We start from the raw sequence: 19766 nt of genomic DNA on the forward strand, positions 1-19766 counted from the left end.
TCATGAAAATTGTTTCTGCTACAAATATTTATAAGCCTCATCAGAAACAAGCCCAGAAACAACTTAACCTTATCAAGCCCAGAAACAACTTTGAAAAACTGTGTAAAAGATCTCACTGAATCAAGCACCAAGGGAGGGCACAAAAGCAACACAGCCTTTGTTTTTCACGTGACTTACTAATCAAAAGAGTAATGAGGAATTTTTATAGCGAGGCTTGTACAAGCATTAAGAACCATCTTTCTCTGGACACAATCTTTGCCTTGTTTATTTCAAGAATAAAACCTGGCAAACATGGTCTGGATGTATTAAAGATACACAGGCAACATTTCTGACTCTGAGAGAAATGAGAGAGATGGAAAACAATAAAAATTATCACACACTGACTATAAAATAATTGATGTGAAACAATGGACTCACTGAAGGCTGAGAACAGCTCACAACCTGTGTCTCCCTCACAGCACACATACCCTAAGCTGAGCACTCTCTGATGCATTTTCTCACACTCAAAGAAATGCTAACAAGCAATTTAAACTTTAATATTCACATAAATGATGTTTCTAAAACAGGAAACTTGAATGAAAAGACCACCATTTCCCTGAAGTATGAGAAAAGAGTAATGTTGCCCCTTCTTGTAATGAGTGCTACTACAGAAATCACAGAAGAGCCAAGGGGGTCCCAAGTGCATGGCACCTCCCCTACACATACTCCCAGGCACTGCACTTTGCTGCTGGTTTTCTGCCACTTTCACTGAGACATTTGCTTCATGTTCACAGTCAATTTAGGAATTCATTCAAATTCATTTTGTACCGAAGTTAGCTATTTAGTTCTCGGTAGGACCCAGAATATAATGCAAGTACGTGTGTTTATAGTTCCATGGGCATGATACAAAACTTTATGAGTAAATGTGTTTTGTCTTATTGCCTACAGCATGCTAACATTCATTTACAGCAATGTATTTCTTTTTAGCTATGTTACTTTATGTACTTTTTAAGGATTGGTAAAATAGTATAGTTTAATCAGAATTTAAGGTTTTCTACTGATTTTTAGGATACAACCTCTTGCATTTCTAATTCCCAAAATTTCCCCTACAAGATGTCTTTAAAATTACTTGAAATAGATATTCAAAAGGATGTTTCTTCTGCAGAAAGGGGAGGGCTGTCTTATATCACTGCACATCTTATATACGAGGAAATATATATCCAGGCTCCTCTGTAACAGAGCATAACAGTGTATATTAGTAAGGGATGTGGGAAGTAAGGATGGAGGGCGAGAGGGGAAGGGGGACAAAGAGGGAAGAGAAGTTTTCCTAGAACAAAAATCAACTGTACACATTCCTTGGAATCCTGTAATATTTATATACACCCTTCATTGAATGGTATGAAACATAGTTGTTAGGATGATGTTAATGTTACTATCTTTTGTTTACACCTTTTCTCTAATTTCTACTCTCTGCCTCAGCTCTATTAAGCTCTAACTGAACACTTTCTCAATTTTTTGGCAACCAGGGTCAAATATTATCCATTGGTATTATGAGATCTTGCAGAGGCTGGCCTACAAATCCCTCTTGATTTGTCACTCAAATAGTTTGGATAGGGGATGAATAGGTCTTTATCAACTCATTTTCTGGAGAAGTCTTTCTATGTTCTCTGAATATATAGTTCACTTTAATTTGTTTCAACCAGTGATTCTCAGGAGACACAGGCAGAGGGAGAAGCAGGCTCCATGCAGGGAGCCTGATGTGGGACTCCATCCTGGGACTCCAGGATCACGGCCTGAAGGCAGGCACTCAACTGCTGAGCCACCCGGGGATCCTCACCCCACCCCCACAGAGTTTCTGATTGTGTGAGTAAAGGGTGTGCTCTGAGAATCTGTATTTTTAACAAGGTCTCACCTGATGATGATGCTGCTGGTCTGGGGATCACACTTTGAGAACCACTGGTTTAAGAAAGCACCTTAAAGTACTAGAGAGTTCTAGGATTTTACAAGAATTCCACTCCACGTCCTCTTCTTTTAACCTTTGGCAAGTTACTTAACTCTGCTTTCCTCATTTCTTTTTCTACAACCTAGGCAGGGGGTGGGGATGGCTCAGATAAGAGTTGAAGCATCACGCAAAGAAATGCCAGAATGAAAATCAAAAAGCAGCTAGGAACAACAACAAAACAATAGTCAGATTTAAGAATAAGGGACACTGGAGGAGGAGAAGGGAACAAAAGTGAACTTTGAAGGACAGCTGCCAGGGATGAACTCAGTAGGAGCACGAATAAAGAGGCACCTACTCCAACCTTCAAAAGAGTCTCAAAACAAGACATATCAGCCCCGGCTTGAGGTCCAGGGCAAGGCCCACCACTTGTGCTCTGTATTTCTTTTGGGTTTCAGGTCCCAAGCCCCTCTGGTCTGTTAGTATCCTCTCCCATTCAATTCTTTCACTTTCCTCTCTCTGCTGATTCCTTCCTACCAAAGTACCAGTGTGCGGACATCTCTTCCATCTTAACAACAAAAACACTTTCTCTCCACCTTGCCCTCCTCAACTACCACCCTATCTCTTTCCCTCACAAACAAACTCCACCCCAAGAGAGTTCACAGTCTTTGCTACTCAAACTATGGTCCTCAGACCAACAGTATCAACATCACCTGGGAGCTTATCAGTATTGCAGGATCTCAAGCCTACTCCTGTTTACCCTATTTACCTGATTTCCTTCTTGCTTTGATAATGGAATTGATATTACTCCATTAATTTTCCCTGTCTAAACTACAGACCACAGCTATCTGACAATTCTACTCCACACTGTATTCCAAAAAAAAAAAAATTTTAAGATGTTTAGGATTCAAATATCAAATTCAAAATCCTCAATGGTACCTTTAGATTTCTAACAGAATCTAAAAAATCAAATACATACAAACAGCAGGGCATTTAAAAATGTAGACAAAACCTGCAAAAAATAAATATAATCCTAAGTACATTGAACAGATTAAACTTTACTACATGTTAAACTATTAAAAAAAATTACATTGAGAAAAGATCCTGGAATGCAAAGGAACTTAGAATAGTTTTAGCTTTTGTTCCATAGGTGGGAACCCAAAATTGTCACTCTTCACTTCTTCATTTATTCGATTCTGACTAAACTACAGTATGAATACATGGCTCTCAAAGGTAGGAGCCTTGATACTCATCCCACCTTAGTGAGTATCTCCTTCCCTAGTATGCTTTGGTCTTGCCCTCCTGATCCTCCTCCCAGCACTACAGAGGTTTTGTAGATCCCCAGAAATGACAGATCAGCCAGGCCCCTTTGTTCCAGGTATTAACACTCAGATAAACCATGTCTAAACTTATTCATTCAACAAATAACCCCAAGCACCCTGCCACCCCATGCCAGGCACTGTGCTAACATAGAAAGAGAGCAGTGATGAGGAAAAGCACACTCCTGCAAGCACGGAGTTTAGGTCCTACAGGGAAGACAGACTGCTTAAACAATTATAATTTGGCTCACAAATGCTGTGAAAAATACAGAATAGTATGGTTCCACCAGCAGGAGAATCTAATCTTGTCTAAGAAGGCAGTCAGCAAAGGCAGAAAGGGTATTAAAACTGTCAGAAAAAAAAGAATAGTGCACAACCAGAGAAAGGGGGTTGGGAGACTGTCTCCTACAGAGAGAAGCAACAGGTGTAAAAGCCTAGAGCTGGAAGAGAACAAGGTAGATTCAAGTAAGTGAAAGACATTTCATGTGTTGCAGTGCAGAATGTGGAGGACATAGTGATGACAGGGTGAGCTCGAGAAGGGAGCAAGCATCAAATCGTGGAGAAGTTCGTAGCTTATTTTAAGAGTTTTTTATTTATCCTAAAAGAAATGAGAAGACTTGAGTCTGGGCTGCAACAAAGATTTGAAAGTGTCTAGGCTGCAACTGTAAACACAGAGTCTAATTGAGATAAATCAGGAAGGACCAAGGGAGTTGTGGTGGAATGGACAGAAGTTTGAAGAATCCACAGATACATAAGTAGAGGCACCCTAATTAGATTACCTGGACATTCAAGATACCTTCTGGGAAGCCAGCTTAGGAGAAAAAGATGGTTGTATCACACAGTGGGACTCAGAGTGGGGTGCCAGGAAGAGATGTGGCAGGGCTGACAATGTCCATCTGGAACACTGCACACTGTGGGAACTCTGCCCTCACCTGAGTCCAACCTCTGAAGCTTGCCTCTTCCAGGCCTAGGACCTAGCTGGTACATGTGTGGCCCTTCCCACTCCCTATCTTACCCACCCTTCCTACCAGAGCCAGCTCATCTTATGATAACTGAGATGTCTACATTTCTAAACAGTTGCCTTGTCACTATCAAAGCCATTTAAGATTCTGAGCTTTTTTAACTACTTAACTTTCATTTATTTGTATGTTAATGGTCTCTCATATCAAAAGATTAATTCAATTTTATATATAACAGTAAAGCATGCCTTATATGTAATTATAACTATATTTTTAAATTTATTTTATTATTTTTTAAAGATTTTATTTATTTATTCATGAGAGACACACACAGAAGGCGGGGGGTTCAGCAGGCTCCATGCACGGAGCCTGACATGGGACTCGATCCCAGGTCTCCAGGATCAGGCCCTTGGCTGAAGACAGTGCTAAACCACTGAGACACCTGGGCTGCCCTATAACTATACTTTAAATTTGAAACCTTTCATTAGAATCCATATTAATTTAACAGTATGTTTCCTGATATTTATGTACATTATGCATGTATGTTTTAAATCAACTGCAATTTTAAGGAAATCCTCATCCTATTTGACAATTTATGTTATAAAAGCTTATGTAAAAACTAAGACGGGAAATGCTTATGCATTCATTTCCCATGTTCTTTCAGCACCTGTAGAACAATGAAGGCCCCAACATATAAACGCTGAGCTCCAAAACTATGACTGGAGGTCAGTTATTTGTGATGTCTCCTCACTATGCGGTTTGGGACAGGGTGGGGTGGGACAGAGGCTGAGTGGGCCTGGACCAGAAAAGTGCTAGTCGGGAGACAAAGATGAGCTCCATGCTGGATCTGGCAAGGTGTACACGGGCAACCAGGATAGCCAGCCCCTTCTGACCCCTGTTAACATTGATCTGCCTAAAGGCATTTTCCTTAATCCAGATTCACACAACATGAGAAGTAGGGACTAGGGCAGGCAAATGCTAAGGATTTGATCCTGAGAGTATAAGGCAGTAAAAGGGACAACAGGCAAGGAGGTGGATAAACTTAAGCACTGTCAGCTAGAGGGGAGGGAAGCTCCTAAAGCCATGTGGTCAGTCAGTTGTTTCCCAGGACCTAAAACGTAGAAGAGCTAAGTCCAGCTGAAAATAATTGTGCTGCTGTGCACACCACCACCACCCATCCCCAAGCACTCCACAATTAGCCCTGTATTCGATGAACATTTACTAAATAAACATGGAAATCATTAAACTATTTTGGTTTCATTTTCTCTTTCTTTTCACTCTAGCCAGTTGCTTACCCAGTAGTCTATCATTTATGAAGACACTGAATACATAAAATTGTAGGAGAAAAAGCACAGACCTGACACTTCATCTATATACCTCCTTCCTGTGAATGCCAAATTACTGTTATAATTGTAACTGTCCAGATTCCCCCTGCCTGCCCTACTTTCTCACACACATACACACACTCAAGTTTTAATCCTAAATCTGCTCACTGAAGTTCTGTACCATTATGCCCACTAACAAGGCCCTGCTCCCAACACCATGTCTCGTTCAATCCCTAGTCAACATTTAAGAAAAGCCAATAACCTCTTCCTGGCCAATCTCGATGCTCTGGGTCTCCCTTGCCTACCTTCTCAGATACAGATGAAACTCTTGCCAATATTATGAGGCTGCCTTTAACAGGAAGCTGTTCTAGATTGAAGAACATAGTTTTTCTCACTCATTTTCTCCCCTATAGATCAAGAAGACTCTTGGCAAAAGAAAAAGTATAGTGTGGTTCTAAACGATTCATGACCCCTACCCCTTCCCCCACCTCCACAAATTAGGATGTGCTCAGATACAAGGAAGGGAACACATGGATTACAGTGGCTTACACCCTCGTCTTTTTAAACTTTCCTAATAAAATAATCCCAGCATTGCTCTGATTGCTCAGCAATATCAAAAAGGACCCACGTTCTTTTCAGCCAGCTATTTTCACTATCCTTAGCATGCTGGCATTAATTTGTCAATATTGTCTCACAGTTGCAAACTGACTACCCCAGATTCAGGCATTCTATTTTCAATTGGCAGTGCTGCATGCAGGAAACAAGTAGCTGAGGTTAAAAAAAAATTTAATTGCTCCCTTTCATGAGCCCAAATCTCTTTATACAAAGAGGCAAATCTTTATCAAAGGCTCAGAAGATTGCTTTTTACCTTTCATTGGCCCCTGCCCAACCTTAGAACAATATTGGCAAAACAAATCTGAGCCTTTCATGGATTAACCCACTGGGAATAAGCACATCTCTGCCAAAATAAAATTGGAGTGCTTTAGAAAGGAAGTAGGAAGCTAGATATTGAGTAGACAACTAACCGTGCCTGCCATGCATCATCCAAAACAATTTTGAGAAATGTGTCATTGGATTATCTGGGCTTCCTTGATCCTTTATCCCATTACTAAGGAGCATGTAAGTAAAATTACAATGTGGCATAATTCTAAGAGCACGTTATATTTATCCTTTCTGTGTATAGTCTAGTCCTTTAATAAATGCAATAAAGAAGTATATTTCTAAGAAGATGTAGAATAAATCAGAATAAAGAAATAGCTGAGTTCCTGAAATGCTATATATACACTACATCATAATTTTTTATTTGTTTACTTTGCCATTTCAGCTCTGCTTTATTGAATTCTGGGTTGCTCAGTTACTTCAATGGATAGTTGATGCTGTAAATTAAGTTCTCCACCCTCTCAATCTGTCAAGAAGCATTCCATTCAACATTTACTGAGGGTCTAAACACTTGAGAAAGGTTGCATATGCAAAGCAACTCTGAAAATTCCAGACAAAAATAATCAATCATATAAATATATCTATAATATAGTTTTGATTCTCAGGTATGGAGTTTTCTTAGAGTAAGCCACATCAGTCTTTCAAATTACGTATCTTTGAATAATGACTGTGTTCCTTCTTTATTTCTTTCTCAATCTAATATCTTCCCCTTTGTCAAGTTTTGTTCCTTCCCCTTTAATAGTGACTCTATTTATTTTAATCTATTTATTCCTCATTTTTCAAGTTTAAGTTAACAGATGGAGAGACAAGTAACTTACAAACATCTGCACAGAAACTCTTTACCTATAGCTCCTGCTGCAAGTAAAACTGATTTCAATTGTAGGGTATTTGAAAATTTCTCTCACAGGCACTGTAAGTGCAAGTTTTCAGTGTGAGAACGAGTTCTCACCTAGGCTCTCACTGTCAGGCATGTTCATGTTCCTAACCAATCATCCATACCACTAGAGCAGGGGTATAAACAGACCCTTGACAGTAAACAACAGTTCTGATATCACAGATGTCTATAAGAGTCTGTTTAAAATCACTGGAAAGTATTATGTGTATGGGCATTATATTAATCATATAACTGCACATAAAATATTAAAAATTACTGATTGCATTTGCATTCACTGAATAAAAAGAGCCCATTACCTAGAAAAACTCTAGAGAGACCAAAATGTGGCTACGAATTGTGTAACACCATTTTTGTTCACATAATAATGAGATTTTAGTAATATCTGGGTATTAGATTAGCTGATTTTTCCCAATAATACCCAAAATTAAAGTTAGTGAGTACTCTATTACCACAGCAATCATCTGTGTACCACACCTGCACACTCCTGATGTGATAATCATATTCCTTCCATGGCTCCTTTTCCTCTGCCACCTCTGGGATGTTGGGATCCCCAATGCTCCTACCCCTGGCTCCATTCTCTCCGTGAGTCTCACCTATAGCTAGAACTTCAACTATGAATTAAATGTCAGTGGATCCTAAGTCTATATATCTACTTACAGCCTACACATCCCTTTTGACTTTAAGGACCATCCCTCTACCTTCTTTCTATGTAATCTTTGTATATTGAGGGAATGGCCTACACTCAGACTAACCTGAACTTTTTATCCTATAAATTTATTTCAGTGTTCACTATCCAGATTCAAAGCATTGCAATAAATTCAGTAAACTGAGATCAGAGACCTCATTATCCCAAATGCCTCTATATCCCTTAATCATTCTCTGAAACCATTCACAAATATCTGAAGGCCTATTCTAAAAATCATGCATATATGTCTGACCTCCTTTTAGTTCTCACTATCATAGATCGATTTCAATCCATCATTCTTCATATGGGATTTGGTAAGTATGTTTAAAACTGGTCTCCTTGTCTCCAATCACTGCTATGGTCAGAAACATCCTCTCTGCCCCACTTCCATGTGACAAATATTTATTGAGCACCTGCTGTGTGTGAGGCTTTGGGGTGGGCACTTAGTAGAGAGTGCTAAGCAAATCAAAACCCACTCCTCAGTGAACTCAAACTCTAGCTCAGGAGATAAGGTAGCAATTATATCAACAAACAAATAACCTACAGAGGATGTTTGGGTAAAGAAAAACTAGTGGAGAGTGCTATGTATATACAGTGGTCATTGAGGGGTATCATTTAGAATAAGATCTCTAGGTAGGGAAGAAGCCAGCCACAAAGACATTCAAAGAGAAGAACATAACAAAGGTCTAAGGCTGGAATGAAGCCCATGGTGGCTGGGGCAGAGTAAATAATGGGGAAGTCATATGAGACAAAGTGGGAGAGGTAAATTGAGGTGAAATCATCCACAGCATCACAGGCCATAAGCACAAGCCTGAATCTAATGTGAAACATAACTGGAAACCAGGGAAGGGTTTTCAGCAAAGGAGTCACATGATCTGGTTTACATTCTTGAAAAATCACCAGAATTATTCCCCAATACCAATATGAGGGTCAATCCTCTGCATCAAAAAGGTTATATGATTGCTGATGGAGTGACCACATGTTCCAGCATGCTCAAGTGAGTCCTGGTTTCCGCCTGTTGTCCTAGTATCATCACTTAGAGTTCCCTATTTTCACTCTCACAAAGGTCCTAGGGAGACAATAAAATGTGTACCATCAACTTACTGATAGGAAATAAACTAAAATGGTCCTTAGGTTGACATTCAAGGCCCTTCTGAATCTGGTCCCAATTCACTTCTCTTTGTTCTCCCTCATGGTGTTCTGGCCACTTCTGCAAAGTAATGCTAGCAGTATCCTAAATGGAACATGTATTCTTTACTTCTTTACTGCTCTGCCTTTGGTCATGTTCCTGCCTCTTGCTGCATGCTCTGTGACCACTAACTAGTAGATAGATCCTTGAGGACCAGACCTGAGAAGTCTTTTCAAAAACCAGGCAGAATGAATGCCTTCTTGCTCTTTGCTTTGTCAATATCTTTATTAAAGCATTTATCTTGCTGGGTTAATTATTTATAGATCTATCTTCCCTGCTAAATGGTAGGTACTTAATGGCAAGGACAGCACCTCCTCTTATGTGTTTTTTGGGGTCCCATCACCCACTGCATATCTGGTCCATAGCTGGTACTTGATATATGACTGCTAGATGAATTATTTAATATAAACTCAACATAACATACATAGTAAAATAATAAGGTTCAGTAATGAGATTTTAAATTGTATCCAGTAAGCTTAAAACATTATTGCCTTCACATCTAGATATTTTCATTCTTCAACTTCATCTCAGCATCCAATGTAGCCTCATTCATTGGGTAGTAACAATAAACTTTTAATGAATGACTATAGGTAAAAAAAAATCTTTATAGGGCAAAAAGAAGAAGTCTAGGTTTAAGAAACTAAACAATTTCTAAATAATTGTGAAGATGAAATAAAAACAGAATTGGTGGGCAGCCCTGGCGGCCCAGCAGTTTAGTGCCGTCTTCAGCCCGGGGTGTGATCCTGGAGACCCGGGATCAAGTCCCACGTCAGGCTCCCTACATGGAGCCTGATGTGGGACTCCCTCTGCCTGTGTCTCTGCCTCTCTCTCTGTGTGTCTGTCATGAATAAATAAATAAATAAATAAATCAATCAATCAATCAATCAATCAATCTTAAAAGTAAAAAACAGAATTGGTATAACCACTGTGAAAAACAGTATGGAGGTTCCTCAAAAAATTAAAAATAGAAATATCATATGATTTAGTAACTCCACTATTGTATATTTACCCAGAGAAACCTAAAATCCAAACAAGAAAAGATATATACACCCATATGTTAGTGCAGCTTTACTTAAAATAGTCAAGACATGGGAGTAACCTTAGTGTCCTTCAATAGATGAATGGATAAGGAAAATGTTACATGCACATACACATACACACACACACATACACACACTCTGGACTATTACATGGCCATATAAAAGGATGAGATCATGCCATTTTAGGCAACATGAAAGGACCTAGAGGGTATTACACTAAGTGAAATAAATCAGACTGAGAAAGATAATACCTTATGACTCCAATCACAAACAGAATCTAAAGAAAAAGAATAAACCAACAAAAAGCAGAATCAGACTCATAAATATAGACAACAAACTGATGGTTCCCAGGGGGAGGAGGTTGTGAGGAGGGGGAGGAGGCTGGGAGACTAGGCAAAATGGGTGCAGGGAAGAGGGAGATACAGTCCTCCAGTTATAGAATGATTAAGCCCTGGGAATAAAAGGCACAGCATAAGGAATACAGTCAATGATATTGTAATAGCAACATAATGGGACAAATGGTCGCCATGCTTTTGGTTAATACAGAATAACATATAAATCACTAAACTGTATACCTAACACTAATGTAACACGGTGTGTCATCTATATTCAATCTTTTAAAAATTAAATTAAAAAAGTAAACAATAAAAGGGCACCTGAGTGGTCAGTCAGTTGGGCTACTGATTCTTGATTTCAGTCCAGCTCATGATCTCAAGATCATGAGATCCAGCCCCACACTGGGCTCCACATTCAGTGTGGAGTCGGCTTGAGATGTTTTCCCTCTCCCTCTGTCCCTCCCTCAAATGGATAAATAAATCTTAAAAAAAAAGTCAACAAAAAACCCAGAATAATATATTGCCAAAGACATTTTCATATACTCACCACTCTTTTGTTTTATTTTATATATATATGTATATATATATATACTCACCACTCTTAAACACTTCTGCACACATTCTGCTTAGAAGAAGTTTGTGGCGTAATTGCAGAACTTCAGCTTCCAAGACCTGGACTTTTGATCTCCACGTTGACTCCTGCTCAGACACCACCTTCGCAAGGTGCTCTGTGTATTCTCTGCTGCTTATGTCTGCTGGTGTTGAGCGGATAATTGCCAAGGCCAGAGCCAGCTTTGATGTTCTCAAATACCATGTTTGATCATCCATCCTGGCTTTTGTCCCTATCAGTTAGTAAGAAAAAAAGCTGTAGAAATTTCTTTTAATTTTTGCAGTGCATTTCACTTGCTCAAAATTGATTTTGCAGAGTAACACTAATTAATAAGTTTGTAATACAACTTGACACCAAATAACAGAAAAAAAAAATTTCTCAGGAACTAGAGAGTATGAAAAAATATGCAAAACAAAAATGCATGCACATGCATATTAAGTGTACTAAATTGAAAATAGTCGGTTCAGACAATTTGACAAATTCTTGGGGTGGAAAAAAACACACATTAATTCATTTAGTGTTTTCTAACCAGAGGCACATATCAGAGTCTCTAAGGAAGCTTTTAAAATAAATACATATGTATATATATGTTCCCATCTCCCCAAAATTCAGATCCAGCAAATCTGGGAAGGGCACTGAGGCTTTTACATTTTGAAGGGAGTCAACTCTGTAATCAGAACCACTAGACTCAATCATTTAAATGTAAACCCTTCTCCTCCAACTCATTTTGCTAAAGTCTTGTAGTCCCTGCTTCTCAGTCCTGCATTCCTTCATGAACCATGACCTATTTGCTACTATTCCTGCCTTTAACCAGGCCCCTCCAATCTATAATGAGAACAATCTTTAAAATATTTGCATCATTTAAATTGTGGCTGTGCCTTGATTCTGCACCTCCAAAGATTTCCAATTGCCACCACGAGCAGACTTTCCAAACCAGCACGGCATCCCAGTCTTACTCTAGAAATGTATTTGTGAACACATGACAGACCACTGCATTGACTGAATGAATACTATGGCTCATACTGAAGTATAAACCCCATGTGGGCCTCCACAAGGGGGAGCTTTGCACATAAAATGTGCTACATAAAAACTGGTAATGAATAGTACGATAGTCCCAGAAAATTTAGGACCTTTGGTTGCCACATCTATTCTAACAAATTCAAATCTTTACTCCACATTTCAAACTTTATTTTTTTCAATTACTCAAACCTTTCCTTCCACTGTGGTTAAATCATGCTCATACAAGCAGATGCACACTGCCTAAGCTCATTCCCATCCACATCTCTGCTCCTGAATTTTCCCCAGTTGTAATACCATGGTTCTCATAGCTGACAAAACCCTGGCTGCGCATTCTTCAAAGAACAGTTCATATACCACCATATTAAATATTTTCTGATTTATTACCACCTGCAGAACTGTGTACCTATCTGATATTGTATTGTTTAGTACTGAAAATACACAACCTAAGAAGAAGCATAATACTGTCTTATTATAATCAGAGATCAACTCAAAAATATGTATGAAATGTTCATCACAAAATAATTTATAATTGAAAACTAGGACCAACAACCAAACAGTTAAGTAAATAATGGTATGACCACTCAAATGAATATTATCTATTAAAATAGGGTTTTTCAGAAATATTTTTATTAGTATGAGAAAGTACTAATGATATGCTGAGTGGAAAAACAGTGAGGACAAAAAATTATATGTATAGTAGGATCCCAATTATGTAAAAATTGGGGTATACAAAAATGTAAATAGGATCTATTTCTACTATATAATTATTGGTGATTTTTATTTTCTTACAGATACTTCTCTAAATTTTCCTAATTTTTGGCAATGAATATATACCAAATTATAATTAGAAAAAAATTCATCAAGAATAGATTTCCAAAGACACCTGGGTGGCTCAGGGGTTGAATGTCTGCCTTTGAGTCAAGTTGTGATGCCCAGGTCCTGGGATCAAGTCCCGCATCAAGCCCTCCTTAAGGAGCCTGCTTCTCCCTCTGCCTATGTCTCTGCCTCTCTCTGTATGTCTCTCATGAATAAATAAAAAAGTCTTCAAAAAAAAGAGAAGAGATTTCCAAAAGCAAAGTATGGCTGCTATACTTTTAGGCTTTCACAGCTGTATAAGATACCCAGGACTAGATGCTGTTAAGATGAACAAACTAATTAAAATTATAGCTGCACTTATTTTGGCTTTCACAGCAACCATGTCACTTGTCTGGTTCATCCCTCATCTGCTTGTCAGTGATGGAGCCAAGACTCTCTGCCTCTCAATACTTTAGGAAAGCACCTATGTGCAGAGAGCACAGAGCACAGATGACCCTCTTGATAGAGAAGTAAGCCTACCATTAAATGGATCAGCACTAAAAATAACAATAATAACAATAATGAAAATAATAAGTAGTGAATTTAAAGTGGTTTGGATAGAAAAGGATCTGACTTTCAATTACCAATAGTAGAAATCTAGGCTAAAAACTAAAAAGAAAAAAAACCCTATTTATTAGCATAAGAGGACAAAATTCTCTGGATAACAGAAACAGAGCAAACTCCCTGTCATCTTGCAAAGATATTTAATTAATTGATTTAAGCAAGCTGATTAATTAAATGTTCTGATTTTTAAGTCATCACATATGATTTGTTTAGGGTCTTAAAATCATTCTGAATGTCAGTCAACAAAAAAAGATCAAATTATATATAAAGTCCTTCTGGATTATAACTATCCCAAGATCCCTTGTCTGAACAATAATTAGAACTGTATCACAAGTGAACAGAAATGATTGCTAATACATATGTTGGTACAGCCTTCGACCACATAAATTACACTCAAAACAGATATAGAACTATAACCTAAACCAAGCAGAAGCAGGCATTTTAAACTGCTTCCTTGTATTTTAGAGTGTGTATGTGTGTGTGTGTATCTGTGTGTTTACAAACACGTGCCATTTTTATCTAAGAATAGCATTCCTATCCTCAAAGAACCATTTGCAAGGTAAAGATAATTCTATTTCCCCTGAAATTTCATGGAAAAAAAATAAGAGCTTCCTAAACATATTCTCTACTTAATTGAGGAAAGATCGGTAGTAACTTTCAGATAACTTTAAAAAAATTATTATGCTCAAATAATTAACATAAATAATTAAAATGAACATTAAATGTTCCCCAAGAAGGTATTTAGTGTCTTTGAATTCTTAACAGTAGAAAACACAAAATCTTAACAGTCTTTTTAGAATACAGCATTAGCTCAAATGAGCTTTCTTTTTCTTTACATTTGGGAACAAGCCAACGTCCCCATTGGGCTACAGAGAAATCTAGTCACATTCCTTATGACCCCTGTATTCTCCTTCAGGCAGTGCATGAAGAAATAGATACTCTACAAACAGTATTTGGGCAATTTTTATCTACCTTATTTTTCTTAACCTCATTTTCCCCTATTGAATTTCAATTTGTATCAACTAACCAATTCTCTAAACTATCAAAACTGTTTTGAATTATAATCCTGAATTCTAAATTCTTTCCTCTCCAAGATCACTGATTAAAATTCCATGAACTTAAAAACTCCAGATCATTCCTATATAAGAAATTTAAATTAGGTAACCATTCAGAAGAGTATTTCCCTAATGTGTATCCAACACCTTCAAAATACTTATCCCCCGTTAGACCACCAATACAAGTTCTAAGATATTAAAAACATGACCAGGGCTAGATACAAAATGCTATGCCCATAGATGATCTTACAGGATTATTTGTAATTACCAAAACAAAACAAAATCTGTCACCAGCTTGAATATCTCACAATAGAGATGCATTAAATTGTAACGCAATATACAATTAAATTGAAAAAAAAATTTAATATTTAAAACTATGGGAAAATACTTCCCTCATGATGTCATAAAACAGTAAATAGAGTAAACTAGGAAATTTGGGGGAATGGAGGATCCATAAACAGAGATTGATATATTGATAGATTTAGAGATACAAAGCAGGGAGGAAAAGAAAGGGGGAAAGAAAAGAAAGAGGGAAGGAGGAGGGAAGGAGAAAGACCAGGGTTATTCACCAAAATACAAACAAAACACTGACTATGAGTTGAAGAAGTCTAATTTCATTTTCTTGTTTATGCTTTTCTAGAATTTCAAGTTTTCCATGATAAACATTATAAAACATGCTATATACAATAGGAAAAACTGTCTAAATACTAATCCTACAGAAAATTTCCCTATTCTATATTTTTCAAATTACAAATTATAGGGAAAATGAAGATGAGTTTTGAATGAAACCTCAAGTCATTTCATGGTTGTGATGAGAAGTTCCAGCCTGTAGCACTCACCTCCTCAATTCTAGAAGGTCTTCAACTGTAAAACACACCATCAGTTCAACTCCAGGTTGGAAGAAGTGTGGGGTAAGAGTGAAATAATAGCACATTCAACATACTCAGAAATTTGAAACTGTCAAGAATGTCTACAGAATTGAGGAAACACAGTTAATGGAATGAGAATTCTTTCTTTTCCTAATTTTTATTTATTCATGGGAGACACACAGAGAAAGGCAGACATAGGCAGAGGGAGAAGCAGGCTTCCTATGGGGAGCCCAATGCAGGACTCGATCCCAGGACTCCAGGATCATGACCTGAACCAAAGGCAGACGCTCAACCACTGAGCCACCCAGGTGGCCCAATGGAATGAGAATTTTGTCCCCTAAATTCTCTAATCTTCATCCTTGATCAGCTTTCCCCAAATTCCACAAAGCCTATGGACTTCAGGCCTTTTCATGTCATCAAATAGATGCATGCTCCTTTATTCAGATATGTTTGGTGTGTTCCTTCCACTAACGCAAAGGACACAGTGGATTTTGAAGGTGTGGCTGAAAAACTTTAAAAACTGTCCAATATGAGCAACCAGGAAGCTATGAGCCACTGTATTCCCAATGCCATGAATGTGGACTGGCAACTAAATACGTCAACGAGCGCGTGAGTGAGTGAGTGAGTGAGTGAATGAATGAATGAATATATTGATATAGGACAGGCAGTCACAGAAGGCTGCTACCCAGGTTCTCATTAGTAAGTTTTTATCAATTACATACTAGGGAGCATGGCACTAGAGGGAGAATGGATTAGGAGGGGAATTTAAATAGTTAACTTGAAGGTTACATCAGTCTCTCTTAACTCTGTGACACATCCTTTCTTGTCTACTTCCAGTGAATCTACTCCCTCTAAACTTACGCCTTTCTATGGTATACCCTTAAAATTTCACCAAAATAATTCTTAAGAAAATTAAAGAAACATAAAATCTAGTTCATATACAGGTTTACAGGAGAGGGTAAGCTATAAGGGAAAAAGCCAGATTTTATCTCATGTGAACCCTACAAGAAATACTTGTCTTGCCCATTAAGCAAGAAACTGAAGAACATTCCCTAAATCATTAAGATGATATGATAAGACAAAATGAGTATAGGATGAAGTCCCTACATACTATGATGATAGAATATGCATTTATCAAATACCATTCTGGGGTACAGCAGAGTTCTGGCAATGCCTGAACAGTGAGACACTTACAAGACTTTTTGGATAATTAGTTTCAGTAAAGTTTGGACAAGACTGATTATCTGATTTTTGGATTAGATCCAGCTGAAAAATTCTCTAATTATTGTTATAGTTTCAGCACACACTGTACTGTGAAGTGCTCAGCAGATTAACATCATGTGAAATTTTACATAAAAGAATCAGGAGTTACTCAAGATTTCAAATCTTTCCACTTAATTATTAAGGGGCCTTTAAAAGCCTATCCAGCAAAGAGAATCTTTTCATGACAAGAGGCTAGTAAAGATAAAAGGATGCTTGCTTTTTTTTTTTTTCATTTTTATCAAAACAGGCTAACTACCTATCATTTTCCTCGTGCTAAAAAGTTAATTAATCATAGATTTTAATTGTCTACAGAATCTCTTAACAACTGTTTTCTTTTTATGTAAATCCCCACCTTCCCTTTTGACTCCTCAGTGCTTCTTTTTTTTTGGAAAGGTTTTCTCTGGATTCTAGCAAGGAATGCTGCAGAATTTCACGTGGAAAGGGTGCATCACATTTTATAAGTCAGCAAAAAAGTACACTGATTAAGAAATGCAAAGTCATGTACATATAGCACAATCTTCAATCATCTTCCTCCACTGTGTAAATCCAGAGAAAGGAAAAGAACCTGGTATCTCCTACTAACACATACTTTAAAATATAATTCAGAAGAATTTTAGGTGTTTCCTAGTTACACTGGTATTTCACACACTGACATGGACATAATCCTTATCACAAAAAGAACCATCTTGTTCTCACAGGATATTTGAAAACATCTGATGATCTACAGAACTCAAATCCAGAAATTCCACAAATTTGGAATTTTTATGAGGCTTCACCCTGGAAATGGAAAAATTATGTGTCATAAAATGAGGAAGCCTATAGGATGAAACTGGAAGCCAAAGAAACAACTAGAAGAGGAAACTGAGAGAGGTTCAGTCAATTCAGGAGAGAAGAACAGCTGGCTCCTGAGACTAGCTGAGCCAGGGCACCAAGGAGGAGATGTGGAGAGGTGGAGTCCCCTGGAAAAAGTAAATGGCCCTATTCAAAGAAGTCCTATTTTGTAAATGACACCTTAGGATAGAAGATTTGCTTTGTAACTACTATTACATAATACCTTATTCTATTTCCCTTCTATGTACCCCTAAGACATGAACTCCAGAAAGTAGGAACAGCCCCACAGAAACATTTTCTTTAAGGCAGAAAAAGTGCCCTTAATCTTCTCATCTATTTCTCATTTAAATCTCACCAAGGTGACCACCATGAATTTCAGAGAGCAAATGACAAGGCTTCATGGCTTCTAATACGGCTTCATTTTACAAATAAATCTAATACATTTTTTACATTCCACTTAGATTTACATTTAATAAAACAGAATCATACTTTTTACTAGCCTAAAATAGCTTACTAAAAGAGAAAGACTACTTCACAAATATTGAGCACTTTGATTCTCGACATCTTCTAGCACATGATGTCCTCTGAATTTTTATCCCTTTAATCTCAGCCCCTCACCTTGTTCCAGACAACGAATACACAGAGGCAATATAGTCTTTGTTGTAGGTAAGCCATCACTCAGAACTGGTCCTCAAGCTTTCACTACAACAGTCTGCTCCACCTGCTTCTGCCCAGACTCCAAACCTAGTACTATGGCATTGTATCCTCCAGAATCAGAGGCACCACAGAATGTGCATCCTGTACCAATACAATGCTCTTCTCCACAAAGAACCTGTCAATTCAACCGTATGCATGTTACCTACCTCCCGTCCCACTGAGTACCACTCCAACAACCCCTAACCAATTAAGGAATATCAGAAGAAGCTGCAGGCCATTCCAGAAAGACCTATAAAAATCCACAGGAAACATTACCCTTAATGATGAAACAGTGTATGTTTTACCTCTAAGACTGAAAACACAGCAGAGATAGCCACTCTTCTCATTTCTACTAAATACTTTAATAGAGATAACAGTGAAATACAGAAAGAACGAAAAAATATAGGGATATTGGAAAGAAAAAAGTAAAATTCTATTATTAACATACAACATGAATGTCTACAGAAAACCCTCAGGAATCCTAAAAGAAATAACTACTAGAATTGCATGACTTTAGTTAGGTCTCAGGACACAAGATCAATATGCAGAAATCTATTATATGTTTACATAAAATCAACTTGTTAGAATTTTAAAAATAATAATTAGGATTAAATTTTACAGTAGAAGTGAAAGACTTCTACTTTGAAATCTATTAAACACTGTCCAAGAAAACTAAAGCTCTAAGTAAATTAGACATATATATATATATATATATATATATATATATATACTGTGTTCATGGACTGGAAGAGATGATATTACTAATATCTTAATTCTCCACAAGTTGACCTCTATACACAATCCTAACCAAAATTCCAATCAACTTCCTTGTAGAACTTTATAAATTATTTCTAAATTTTATTGTAGAATAGCTTGAAAAAGAACAAAGCTGAAAAAGTTACAACTGCTTTGTTGTAACACTTAACATACAGGCAAAGGAATCAAGACCAGGTAGCATTAGAATAAAGACAGACAAATAGATCAATGAACTAAAATAAGTTTAGAACTAGATCCATACTTACACAGTCAATTCATTTTCAATAAGGGCACCTTGGCAATTGGTAAAGTTTAAAGTATGGTTAACATATAATGCCAGAACAATTAAATACATGGAAAAAATGATATTGCCATCTGTTCAGATCTTACACACACACACACAATTAGTTGAATCACAGCCTTAAATGTAAACACTAAAACCAGAAGAAAACAGGGTAAATTAGGGCAGAAAAGACGATTTAGAAAAGTCATAAAAAGCACTAATCAGTATAGAAACATTGATAGACTTCATCAAAATTAAATCTGCTAGTCATCAAAAAAACATCATTAAGAAAACAAAAAGCAAAACCACAAACCAGGAGGGAATATTCACTATTTATACCTGACAAAGAACTTGGATACA

General features: G+C 37.3%; 1 protein-coding gene across 2 annotated transcripts in view; it reads right to left on the reverse strand.

The window, feature by feature from the left end:
- The window catches only part of MEI4 (meiotic double-stranded break formation protein 4), a 203481-nt gene that overhangs the window by 165696 nt on the left and 18019 nt on the right, over positions 1–19766 (reverse strand). For both annotated transcript variants that reach the window (XM_041763148.1, XM_041763058.1), the window contains exon 2: positions 11201–11446. In XM_041763148.1, coding sequence (XP_041619082.1) covers positions 11201–11432 — 232 coding nt within the window. In that variant the 5' untranslated portion in view covers positions 11433–11446. The remainder of the gene's footprint in view (positions 1–11200; positions 11447–19766) is intronic.

Source organism: Vulpes lagopus, chromosome 1 (assembly GCF_018345385.1).
Source record: "Vulpes lagopus strain Blue_001 chromosome 1, ASM1834538v1, whole genome shotgun sequence".
NCBI lineage: Eukaryota > Metazoa > Chordata > Mammalia > Carnivora > Canidae > Vulpes > Vulpes lagopus.